At 52.3% G+C, this 13,076-nt stretch overlaps 1 protein-coding gene across 3 annotated transcripts in view; it reads left to right on the top strand.

Annotated features, from left to right (window-relative positions):
• Positions 1–12,199: 12,199 nt before the first annotated feature.
• The window catches only part of ACD (ACD shelterin complex subunit and telomerase recruitment factor), a 42,235-nt gene continuing 41,358 nt past the window's right edge, over positions 12,200–13,076 (top strand). Inside the window, exons 1-2 of one of the 3 annotated variants that reach the window (XM_050922398.1) lie at positions 12,200–12,456; positions 12,769–12,843. In XM_050922398.1, coding sequence (XP_050778355.1) covers positions 12,386–12,456; positions 12,769–12,843 — 146 coding nt within the window. In that variant the 5' untranslated portion in view covers positions 12,200–12,385. The remainder of the gene's footprint in view (positions 12,457–12,768; positions 12,844–13,076) is intronic. The other 2 variants (XM_050922397.1, XM_050922399.1) reach the window with 2 other exon arrangements.

Here is a 13,076-nt window from a genome sequence, read left to right as displayed (position 1 = left end):
GAGATGGTATTGAATATCACTGAGGCTGGGAAGGCATTGCAGTGGGATCTAGCATGTTCAGAAATTCAGGGTTTCCTGAATGACCAGCTGATGGCCATTCGGAGTGATTTTGAGCACCAGGCCTGGCCCACTGCCCTTACAGACACATCAGGAGTACCATCTGATCTGTGGCCATGGAGACATACTTGGAGACTTTTTGGGTGGAAGTGTGGACATTCACAGTGCTCCTTCCAAGCATATGGACCGGTTAAGGGAGTGTGGGCTCCCACATACCAAATCCTACCAGGTCCATGGGGAGGATGCTTATGGGATTGGGTGATTCATCGAGATATCTGGGAAGTTAGACCACCTGATTTGCCTAATCGATTTCTAGTTAGTGCTCCTGGGATTACAACTGATATTTGGATGGGATTAGCGAATCAATGGACATTTTGGCCATTAGAACCACCACAGCTTCAGTGTGTACGGAAACTGAAGCCAGAGGAAGTTGTCACTGTTTATGATAGCGTTTGCTGGGAGGGTGGAGGACAAGGAACTACCCTGACAGGACACCCACTTTTTCAAGCTAATGATAGCTGTATGTATGTCAAAGCCACCACATTGCAAGATATACACATTAATCTTACCACTGCTGCAGGCAATCATATAATTTATTGGCCTGCAGACGGAATGTTGCAAGTAGCTGTTAGGTTTCAGGTATCATTTAATTGGATTAAAGTAATGCCTGATCGATTTCAAAATTTGCTTTCATTGTTACCAGAGGTTCAAAGAATCTCTGAATTACAAGGACAAATTCACATACTTCAGAATATATATCAGGCTGAAAAGAATGCCTTTCATACAGTTTATAGAGTATCTACTTTGTGTACTAAGTATGATGTATTATGCTTTGTAACCAGAATTGTACAACAACCTCATCATATGCTTGCTCTGAGTATATTATTGCTTGCATTGCTGTTAGTTAGTTTAGGATTATGTTATTGTTGTTGTAAAAGATGTAATAATAGTAATACCTTTCATGTCCATGCTAATCATGTATTGTCATTTCATCCAATGAAAACCCCTAAGGTTGAAACATCTGATGTAGAATCAGAAATCCATGGCTTAATGCAAATAGAGATTTGAGAATATCTGTTGTACTAGAAGTACAAAAGGGGGGAGTGTGGAAGAAGGGAAAGAATTGACAAAGATTTGTAGGGGATCTTAATGCGTGTCAGTTTGTTAACAAGAGTTAGGCCAGCTGTAACCCTAATGACATGAGACTTGTAGAAGCAAGGATTGTGTGAGGCAAGCAGAAAAGAACTGTGTGAGAAGGTATCACGACCTTGCACTAATAATCAAATACGGAGACTGGCGCCCAAAAGCTGAGAAAAATAAGATAGTAGGATGGCCTATGCATAAACAAAATACAGCTGTTGCTCATCATTGTCTGTAACATTGCTTGCTATTGTCTGTAACAAAGGTATAAATGCTTGCTGTAATTGTTTACCTGTTGAGAGACCTGTCTGGGACTGGGGCAACCCTGTGTCCTAGGGCACTCCCTCCCTCAATTACAATTGCTTGAGAAATAATAAAGTATTTGATTTTGCTGCACCCAAACTAAAAGCGAGAACTGAGTTTTTCTCCGACACCCACCTTCCCCTCTCAGGGACCCAGGGCAGATTGGGCCCCACATTCCCTGCCTCTTAGGGATGCCTTCAGCCCCCAACAGCTCCAGGAGCCCCTAGCAGAGATCCCCTGCCCCCACTGTCCAGGACATCCTGGGAGGTGCCTAGAGCATCAGTGCCCAAAGTGGCAGCAGCTCCCACTGCCTCCAGCTCCCCTTGCTGCCAGGGCAGCTGTGTGACTGCTGCTGGTGTCAGTGGGGTTTGCGTGGCTCAGGCCAGACCCCTGGGCTGGGGACCTGCCCCCCATTGCCCTAGTAGAGCGCCTGTGCCCAGGGTGTTCACAGCTCCCTCCTCACCCCTCCCTGAGCCTCGCCTGGCCCCTCACCTGGAACAAAGCAGTGGTGCCCATCGGCCTCCCTGCTGCCAGAGTCCCAGGAGCTACTGCTGTCCCATGGGGAGCAGGCCGAGCTGCTGGTGCTGGGACAGGGATCCTCCACCTCCTGCCCTCAGGAGGCTGGAAGGTCCTCAGTGCCCAGGCAGGGCGAAGCCTCCTGCTGGGAATCAGGGCTAGGCTCCTGGGGCCGCTGCTTCCCACACAAGAAGCCCCAGAGCCACGCTGCCCAGGTCCCCTCCTGGGCTGGGTCCCGCCTGCCCAGCCGCATCCTGGGGCAGCTCCATTTGGGCCTGGCCAGTGCCTCTCCCACCTAGGCGCCTGCACAGGGAGCTGGTTTTCTCCTCCAGAAGGCTGGGCACTTCCACCTCCTGGCCCGGCCTGGAGCTACTTCCCCATCAGCAGGAACGGAGGAGCTGCTCTGCTCCTGGGGAAGATGGCGGCTGCTTCCCTCAGGCTCTGGGGCCACCTGCAGAGCCTTCTTCCTGAACATCCTCAGGAGCCTGGCCATCCTGGAACTGAGCTGGGAGCAGGCGTGAGTCTGGGGTCAAGGCAGCCTCTCACTAGCCAGCCTTTTCGGTCCCTTCCCATCCCTGCCCCAGCCAGAGCAGCTCCTCCTCCCCCCACAGGGGTGCAGGGAGTGCAAGCTACACACACTGGCAGGAGTTCATTGCATGATCTGCTCCCAACATTCTCCCTTGTCATCCCTGGGGCTGCAGTACCCGGGGAGTCTCCTCCTTTTAGAGAAGTGGGGTCAGTCCCAAAGACCATCAGTCACTTTGGACAAGCAGCTCCCTCCTGCCATCCCAGGCCACACTCCCGCCCAGGCGAGAGAAGGAACAGACCCCAGGAGTCCAGACTTCTCCTGGGAAACTATTCCTCTCATCAAAGTCACAAAGTCCCACTCCCTAGGCATATGAAGCCCAGGGCCCCCTCGTTTCCCATTGATTTCCATGCTCAGCAGCTCACAGGGTCTGGCCCAGCTCAGAGACTCTCAGCCTGGGGAACAGTCTCCCACAAGGGAAGGGCTGGGAGCTCCATTTCTGGGACCTTGCCAAACACACTGGAGATGGCTCTGGAAAAGCCCCTGCCTGGTCGGAGAGCAAGGGGTTCCTGGGGGTTGTTTGCAAATGAAATCTCTTTTGGGAGAGATTCTCTCCCGTTTTTCTGCCTCTCCCCTCACAGATGGGATAGCCACGAGGAACTCTAATGCCCCTCGCTTCCTCTAGGCGATGGAGTGATGTCACCAGCTGCCCCTCACCCTCTTCCTCACTCCCCAAGCCCAAGGCAGGCTTGAGAGGGGGGTGACCTGAGGAGTTACCCTGCCCAGCCAGCAGGCAGGGTGATGACACAGGGCGATCGACTGGCTGTGAAAACAAGCGTCTGTCTTATTGCCAAGGGACGGAGAAACTCAGCCAGCAGCAGAGGGCCAGAACCCTGCTCTAGTGCGGGGGTAACAGCATCTCCCAGCTCCTGACATCCCAGCACTTTACACACCTGCATGAAGCCTCACAACCCCTTGGGCTGCAGGGACTGGGACCCCAACCCTACCGATGGGAAACAGACCTGGGGAGGGGAAGCTACTGGCTCAGGGTCATTCCACATGTCAGAGCCAGGGAAGGGACCCAGCAGGTCTAATTTCCAGGACCCTTCACTAACCACTGCTGCACACTGCCTCCCACAGCTGGCATTTTCAACCAGGCCCTTACATCCGGTTAGGGTGACCAGACAGCAAGTGTGAAAAATCGGGACAGGGATGGGGTGGGGTAATAGGATCCTATATAAGAAAAAGCCCCAAATATCAGGATTGCCCTATAAAATCGGGACACCTGGTCACCCTATGTCTGGCCCTCATTCCTTTGAGAGGGAGGGTGTTCTGCTGTAGTGATTGGACCAGGGCATTGCAAGACTCCTGGGTTCCATTGCTGGTTTTCCTACTGACCTGTGGGATTTTGGGCAAATTGCTCCCCCTCTCCATGACTCAGTGAGACTCACATCCCTGGATGGGAGGGATAGCTCAGTGGTTTAAGCATCGGCCTGCTAAACCCAGGGTTGTGAGTTCAATCCTTCAGGGGGCTCTTTGGGGATTTAGTTGGGGATTGGTCCTCCTTTGAGCAAGGAGGTTGAGCTAGATGATCTCCTGAGGTCCCTTCCAACCCTAATAATCTATGATTGGTTAAAACTTGGCCCCAGCCATTTCTTGTTTCCGCCAACTAGACATTTTAGCAAAGTTTAGAATTCCTTGGCCCTCAACACCTTGAAATACACCTTTCTCCTTCCCAGAGGGCTTTAACACCCCATATCTCACCCAGGCCCACCACTGTCCAGAGTTAGAGAATTGTCCCTGTTCCTACTGAACAGATGGGATCCTGAGGTACAGAGAAGGGAGGTGACCTACCCAAGGTCCCACACACAAGGCAGTGGCAGAGCCAGAAAGAGAAGCCACCAGTCCCAATTCCCGTTCTAACTAACAGGCAACAAACCCCCCGAGGCAGAGAGAGAGCCCAGGAATCCACATGGAGGGGAAGTGATCATAGAAACCATTTTCTGTTAGAAAATCCAATAGAGAGTAAACCGGTTTGTTTCTTGAAATCATAACAAGTTGGATGAAAATTCTTTGCAAAACTGTTTTGTTGAAAAACAAAAGCATCTCCTTATCGAGGGGTTTGGCCAGGGCTCATCCCTCTCCGGGGCGGCAGAGGACCACACTGGCTCACTACTTCCTTCCAGTTGTTGAGGGGCACGGGGGTCTCTCACCACCACAGCAGTAGAGACAAACACGGTCAGTTATTCTCGCCTGGCCCGTGGGTGGCAGGCAGTAGTGAGTCAAGGGCTCAGGTCCTCAGACAGGAGCTGAGCAACAGTTTATACCAGGGATCGGCAACCTTTGGCACGTGGCCCACCACAGTAAGCCCAGCCCAGTTTGTTTACCTGCCACTTGTCTGCAGGTTCGGCCAATCATGGCTCCCACTGGCCACGGTTCGCCACTCCAGGCCAATGGGGACAGTGGGAAGCAGCGTGGGCCAAGGGATCAGGACAGGGCAGCAGAGAGTCAGTGGCTCAGGCCCACAGGCAGGGGCTGAGCAAAGGCAGGTAAACAATAAGCCCAGGCTCTTGGCTTAGAGGGGCCTCGGAGAGGGGGAGACTGACACCACAAATCGGGTGGCAGGGGGGACGCAGGCCCTCCCACTCCACTGCATCCCAACCCGGGGCCCTAGCAGCGGCTGAAGACCTGCTGCTGCATTAGTGAGGATCCTGGCCACAACACACTGACATCGGCTCTGACAGTGCTGCAGCCAGACTGGGGGCGGCTGCCCCCCAGGCTGCTTCCGAACTCCCCCACTGGAGGTACCTGGATCCGGAGGGTGGCCTCTGGGAGTCAAGCACCATGAGGACCTCTGGGTAACTGGTGAGGGGCAGGCTGGGCAGCTCCTCCTAGCTCTGGTTGGCACTGGCAGGTCAGGTCAGTCCTCAGGTCCACCGTAGGTCACCAGGGTCTCCCAAGCGGGAGTTAGGCTGGAGGCATCTGGCCTCTCCGACAGCTGCCTCTCGAGTGAGCTCTGGGGTCAGGCTTTTAGACTTCCTGTCCTGCGTCTTGACCTCCGGGGGACAGACACAGGACTTGCTGGCTCCACCCACTCTGGTGTCGGGAACGGCTTGTCGCTCTTCGGGGCGGCGGGGGACCACATCACCTCACTACACTCCTGTTTGTCACAGTGTGTTAAATTGTCTCATCGCAGCCAAAGTGGAGACACTGTGATCTAGAAAATTAGATGCGATGCTTGTCTGAGCTAAGTAGCTGCTACGCTTAACAATTTTAATAAAATACAAATAGAACAGACTCTTTCAGCTATTATAGGACATCTCATATTCTGCACTCTCCAATGAATTCCCATCCTCCTCCCACTGTGAAGTAGGGAGGAGAGAGAGAAACCAAGGCTGAGTAAGGAGAATTGACTTGTCCTAGGTCATACAGTCAGTCAGTGGCAGACTTGGGAATAGGACCCAGGAGTCCTGACTTTCAAACTAACCATCACATCTTGAATTTCATACATTGGATGATGAGAAGAATGAGCTCTAGACCAACAACAGTTCATAGTAATTATTCAGCAAGTATTTTAGAAGAACTGGAATGGTAGAGAGAATCATGAACTGCTCAGAGACAAAGAATGGAGAGAAGAATGAAATTAGCCAAACGTCATTGGTTATCACTTATTTGCTTGGTCTAAAAAGAGAAAAAGGACCTGTCTCCTCCCTGTCAATAGCCCCTTGCTCAGCCAATCAGGATTGAGACTTTAAGGGTTGGGAAGCTGAAGGTTCTTATCAAATAGCTCAAAGAATGTCCCAGATTATGTGAGGGGATCACTCTCAGAGCACTATTCCAGCCCCACCTCTTTGTGAGAGCCTCCCACAATGAGAGTTGGAGAGCACCCCCCACCCCCCACCCACATACATAGCTCCTAGCGATGGGTAGGGAGCAGGGGAAAAGAACAAAAGAAGGAAAAAAGAAGAGAAAGGAGGGAGGGACAGAGAAAAAGGGAAAACTAAAAGGAGAAACCCCATGCCCCAGTGAGTCTAAGGGACAAAGTCCTAGGTGGGGAATAAAATTCTGCCTCCTCAGTCTAGTGTTTTCCATGCCTAGAATTCAGCTGGCACCAGACAGCTCACACTGAACAGGTTCCAAACCTTTCGGAGGCTCTTACCTTCTAAAGAGGGATGTTTGTTTTCTAGTATAATCAGTAAAAGGAAAGGAGAAAACAGCAAAGAGGGGCCTCCTCGTGCTCATGTATGTGAAAGTGAATTCTCTCTCAGGCCTCAAGGAGAGACCTCGAGAAGGAGACTTGCTGCAGCAAAGCCACAGGGGTCTCCGAGTTTGCCTCCATCTTGCACCCTTGTCCTGCCTGGCTAATGTCAGGATCGCATGTGAGGTCATCACCCCCCACCATCCTTGCCCAGTAGCCTGAGGTCCTGCAAAAGGCCTTTGTGATGTCATCCATTTACAAATCTGGATCTTATTCTAATGAGAATTTTTCTGATTTCTGCTTCCAGCCATGGGGTCTTGTTATGCCTTTCTCTGCCAGATAAAAGAGCCCTTTCCTGCTCAGCATTTTCTCTCCATGAAGTCAAGCAAATCGCCTCTCAATCTTCTTTTGTATAAACTAACCAGACTGAGCTTTTTCAATGTTAATTGAAAGGCAGCATCTCTGAAGGGTTAAAATCCATGTGCATTTTATATAACAACCTGGTATCTGGATTGTGCCAGCTCTTTTCCAGACCCAAAGTCCAGAGTCTGGTCAAGAGACTAGAGGCCTAGCAAATAGTGATCAGCTAAGAAAAAGCTGGGATAAACAAGATAACATTGCCTTTGCTAAAGATATGCTTGGTCGGTAGAAATGCCAGATGTTGAAGCAATAACTGAATAATCATGTTTCAGATTGAACAAAGGATCCCTGTTCCTATTGTGTTTCTCCTGTAGGGAAACATTCTTCCCACAGATCCAACCTTGAGTTTATGAAAAGTTGGCACATGTCAGTAAAAGATATGGCATCCTTCCACTTCCCTTCCCAGGAACCAATGCCTGCCTTAAGACATAAAGGAGACAATCTGTATTGTCATACACTCTCACTGTTTCTTTGCTTTAACCCCTAGGAATGTACCTGTTGGAAAATCAAAGGAGTTGCTCCATTCCTATGGATCCCAAATCAGAATTCAACATATATATATATTTATACTAGTAACATTTTATCGAAGTATTAATTAAATGTTAACTTGCTAACTTGAGACCATGGGCAGAGACATTATGTAACCTGTTAACCATTGGCTAATGTGCTATCTTGTCTTGCTGCAAAACCTATCCCTGGGTGTGCAACTGTCTACCCCGTCACTTTCCCCAGCCCATGGAAAATCTATATATTCTATTGTAATCAATTGATTGGCAGTGTCTCTGAGCCTAATAAGCAAGGTGACATTCCGCCAGCACTGCGTGTAATAAACTCCTATGCTTGACCTCCACACGGTGTGGATTTATGTTCTTCAATCTCCATCACTCAAAGATGAATCTTTTCTGTATCTTCTCCATTTTTTTAAAATAATTTTCAAAATGTGAACTCAAGAACTGGATTCAATATTTCAGTATCAATCTCACCAATTCTGGGTCACCTGCCTTTCCAGTCTCACTACTCTATCCATCCAATGTTGGCTTTAACTTTTTATCCCATCTTCACACTGACAGCTCCTATTGTGTGGCTTGTCCACTATGGCCCCTAAAGCCTTTTGAAAGTCACTGCTTTTCAGGGGAGACTCCCCCATTCTGTAGGTGCGGCCTGACCCCTTTCTTCCCAGATGTATAGGTTTGCATATGGCTTTATTAACATTTAATTATTCAATAAAAACAACAAGGAATCTGGTGGCACCTTAAAAACTAACAGATTTATTTGAGCATAAACTTTTGTCTCCATGCATCTGAGTAAGTGGACTGGGCTGGGGGACGCTCTGGGGAAGAGGGGCGACTGGCGGGGCCAGGGGACACTCCGGGGGAGGTGTGTGGGTGCAGCAGGCTGGGCCAGGCGACATTCTGGGGTAGGGGGGCCGCAGGCTGGGCCAGGGGACGCTCTGGGGGAGGCGTGTGGATGTGGCAGGCTGGGCCAGGGGACGTTCTGGGGGAGGGGGGCAGCAGGCTGGGCCGGGGGACGCTCTGGGGGAGAGGGGCGACTGGTGGGGCTAGGGGACACTCCGGGGGAGGCGTGTGGGTGCAGCAGACTGGGCCAGGGGACACTCTGGGGGAGGTGTGTGGGTGCGGCAGACTGGGCCAGGGGATGCTCTGGGGGAGAGGGGCAACTGGCGGGACCAGGGGACACTCCAGGGGAGGCGTGTGGGTGCAGCAGCCTGGGCCAGGGGACACTCTGGGGGAGGGGGGCAGCAGGCTGGGCCAGGAGACGCTCTAGGGGAGAGGGGCGACTGGCGGGGCTAGGGGATACTCCGGGGGAGGCGTGTGAGTGTGGCAGACTGGGCCAGGGGACACTCCGGGGGAGGTGTGTGGGTGCGGCAGACTGGGCCAGGGGATGCTCTGAGGGAGAGGGGCAACTGGCAGGACCAGGGGACACTCCGTGGGAGACGTGTGGGTGCGGCAGGCTGGGCCGGGGGACACTCCGGGGTAGAGGGGCAACTGGCAGGATTGGGGGACGCTCCGGGGGAGAGAGGTGGCTGGCGGGGCCAGGGGGATGCTCTGTGGGAGGTGTGCAGGTGCAGCAGGAGGGGCTGGGGGACACTCTGGGGGAGGCATGCGGCAGGCAGGGCTGGCGGAGAGACCCAGCCCTGAACATTGGTGGAGCTGGGTCCTCCATTTGCTGGAGCCCGGGCACCACGGGCCCATATAACTCGCCGCCCCGAACCCAATTGTCTTCCTACAAGTCACAGATAAGTGCTAAAGGAGAAACAGCCCCTGCTCTCTGGTTTGGATTCAGTGAACTGTACCAGCCCCCCACTGCTTCCCCTGCTGGGCTGCGTTAGTTACCAGCTTGATCAGGTGTCTAATGTCCAGTGCCACTGAGCCGACCATTTTCATCCTCTCTTCCCTTCCTATACGAGTTGTAACCAGCGACATGGACATTCCAGTCACACACATCGTCCCACCAGGTTTCCCTGGTTCCCCTCCTCAAGGAGAATTTCCAACTCCCTTCCTTATTGCCCAGACTCCGGTGACAAGCGCAGTGTTGCTTCCTCTCACAAGTGAGTATCTTGCAGGGCATATAAATGGCAGCGCTGCATTCCCCTGAGTTCACACTTGCGTGACTGCCAGATGGGTTATCTGTAAGCCAAGGAGAGACTCCAACTCGTGTCATGTTCTTCCTTCCATTGGAAGGTGCCGTGAGAGAAAGACGTGTCCCCCGGGCTTCGGCAGCACAGAATGCTGGCTTTGCTGCATGTTGTCCAGGAACCCTTAGGCTTTCTGTATCAGCTCTGCAGCATCAGAACAGCAACGGGAAGGCCTGTTTTCCACAGAATCCTTCCCTCAGGAACACAGCATTCATAGCAGAAATCCCTGCGGGAGTTGTGACCCATGGTGCCTGCCGTAGCCCTCACTGAAAATGTCACGGTCAGGGCAGGCTACGAAAGGAAAAGCAGGTTCTCCCTTAGAGTGCTAGGTAACACCGAAGTTAACCAGTGTGACTGTTGTAGAGTTTATCAAGGAAAAAAAAAAGAAAAAGGAAATACACAGTCCCCTTTATTGCATTCCAGTTCTCTGGCTCCCAATCAGCACCTGGGCCCAGTACAGTGACAAGTTATTTAAAAAACTCTGCTCACATATACCAAATGTTCTTCTGATCCCAACGGGTCAGCCACGTTACCAGGTCAGTATAGTTTGGATCTTACCCAAAATCCCATACTGCCAGCCAATCCTTTAGCATCTAAAACTAAAGGATTATTATAAAGAAAAAAGAAAGAACAAGAAGAGAGATGTTAAATGGCAAAGCAGTCACATACACACAAAGAATTCAAAGTCCATGTATTGGGTTCTTAGCAGTATTGGTGAGTTTGCTGGCTTGAAAGTCCCTCTGGAACACATCCCCAGCTTGGATGGGTCATTCAGTCCTTTGTTCAGAGCGCGTGTGCAGAGAGGTTGCTCCAAAGGTAAGCAGTAGGACTGAAGACAAAATGGAGATGATGCAGCTGCCTTTATATTCCTTTTGCCATGTGGTTTGTACTTCCTGTCCCCCAAACACAAGCTGTCCAGCACATGGCATGGAAGAACCTTAGGGCTTGTCTATGCCGGCACTTTACAGCGCTGCAACTTTCTCTCTCAGGGGTTTGAAAAAACACCCCCGAGTGCAGCAAGTTTCAGTGCTGTAAAGTGCCAGTGTAGACAGTGCACCAGTGCTGGGAGTTGCGCCCTTCGTAGAGGTGAGGTTTTTTAGAGTCTGGGAGAGCTGTCTCCCAGCGCTTTGCTGCACAACTACACCGCCACATTAAAGTGCTGCCACTTTAACACTGCCAGTGTAGACTAGCCCATAGGGCAGGGGTTCTCAAACTGGGGGTCAGGACCCCTCATGGGGTCATGAGCTGTCAGCCTCCACCCCAAACCCCGCTTTACATCCAGCACTTATAATGGTGTTAAATATATACAAAGTGTTTTTAATTTATAAGGGGGGGGGGTTGTACTCAGAGGTTTGTTATATGAAAGGGGTCACCAGTGCAAAAGTTTAAGAACTACTGTTTTAGAGTTCTGTCCATAGGCAGCCCCGACATGGCTTGCTGAGTCATCAGGTGTAGTCCATGTTCCTTTCACTGGGTTCATTGTCTGCTTGATGTCCCATCAAGCAGGCCTAGTACTGATGCCAATCTGTCTGGGGGTGCCACACAGAAACACAGCCCGAGCTCGGAAATACAGATATACCCTACATAGCTATAACTCATAATACACAGATGATACAGACATATAAACAAGATTATCATACTTGGGAAATTGCAAGGTTTGCAGATCCCTTACATAGCATAACTGGCACAACTCATTGCACTTTTACACTATTGATATTCATGATACCCCAAAGTGTCCCTCAGATTCCATACAGCGTCTCACCCCGCATGCAAACTTGACGCAGAAAAGGGTGTCCCTAGACACTGCTAAACGCATCACCGGAATTTTCCATTCTTGGTCCTGTGTTATTACAGTTTTCACTTTAATATCACAAGTCCTGGTGCACAGAAGAAATGGTTTATCAAAATCACGTCTGCCTAAGCCAGGCTCTTCAGTGGCGCTTCCTCCACTTTCAGCACTGGAACGTGGCAGCGCGGCCGGGGCGGGGGACTTTGTACAGCGCCGTGCGGTGCACACACACCCCGGGGAGCGCTAAGCAGCCCCGCACCCACCCGCTGAGCTGGGGGACGGGTCTGCACGCGGCTCTGCAATGCCCGCTCTGACTCGGGCACCGGGTCGCAGAGCGGACCGGCCTGCGGCTGACCCCGGGCCCGGCGAGCGCAGGGAACAGCAAGAAACTCCCGGCCCAGGGTCCCAGCCCCAGAGTGTGGCCGAGCAAAGCTCTCCCCACCCCCGCCACTAGCGCGACACAGCCCCGCTGAGGACGCTGGGAATCCCGCCGTGTAAACGCAACCCGGCTCCACCCCCACTGCTACGGCTCCGCCCGCTCCGACATCTTCCCCTTGGGCTGGCGCCGCGGCCGTCTCCTTCCAGGCTCACCAGAGGCTCTTTCCCCCTCCCCAGCTGCCCGGCGCGGGCTGCGCAGACCCCCCGCTACCCCTGGCCATGCGCAGCGCCGCGCACCCCCTGCCTGCTGCTCCCGGCGGAGGGGGGGAACCAGCCTCCCGGACCCCGCGCCCCGCCAGCGCGGCCACGAAGCCCCAGTGAGCGCCCCGGTCCGCGGCCGCCAGGATGCGAGAGGCGGGGGGCCAGGAAAAGCCGCAGACTCCGCGCGATCTGCCGCCCCCCGGACTGACCGAACGGTAAATCGAGTGACTGGAGCGGGCTGTGCCGGGGATCCCTCCTGTACCCAGCCTGGGGACGTGCCTTTTGCTGGGGGTCTTTGCAGTCAGGAGGCGAGTTAAGCCTGCCGGGGTACGGGTGAAAGTGTCACCCCCATTTTACAGGTGTCTTGACAGCACTCTGCCTGCGCTCCCAGGGCCCAGTCGGAACCCAGGAGTCCGGGCTCCTAGTCCAGGCGCTCGCTGCCCCGCTTCTCTCCGCTGGATTCTTTTGTTGGATCTGGTGTATTGTCCCCACCTTCTCTTTCGTTTTCTTTGTTGGTGACCCGACAGTCAACCGAAACCAGCAGCCAGCCAGTTGGTGGCAAACCCAGTGTTACACCGAAATGACGGACCCTCTATAGCCAGGTTTGGAACGATTCGATTTTACCAGTAAATGTCGATTTCACCATACGCACCCCCCCACCCAAAACTGTGAAAAAATATTTCCATCAATAACCAATTAAATGTACAGATAGGCAAGTTGAGAAAAACGCTTTTTGAGAACTTAAAGACCAAATCCAGTGATTTAGGCGTGTCACAAATGGAGTAGCGAATGAATTGTAAAAACGGGTAGGGTTTGTTGATTTAAGGATATTTAC

The sequence above is a fragment of the Gopherus flavomarginatus genome, chromosome 14, assembly GCF_025201925.1.
Source record: "Gopherus flavomarginatus isolate rGopFla2 chromosome 14, rGopFla2.mat.asm, whole genome shotgun sequence".
Taxonomy (NCBI): Eukaryota; Metazoa; Chordata; order Testudines; family Testudinidae; genus Gopherus; species Gopherus flavomarginatus.
Note: the sequence above shows the minus strand (reverse complement) of the source record. Positions and strands in the feature narration are given on the sequence as shown.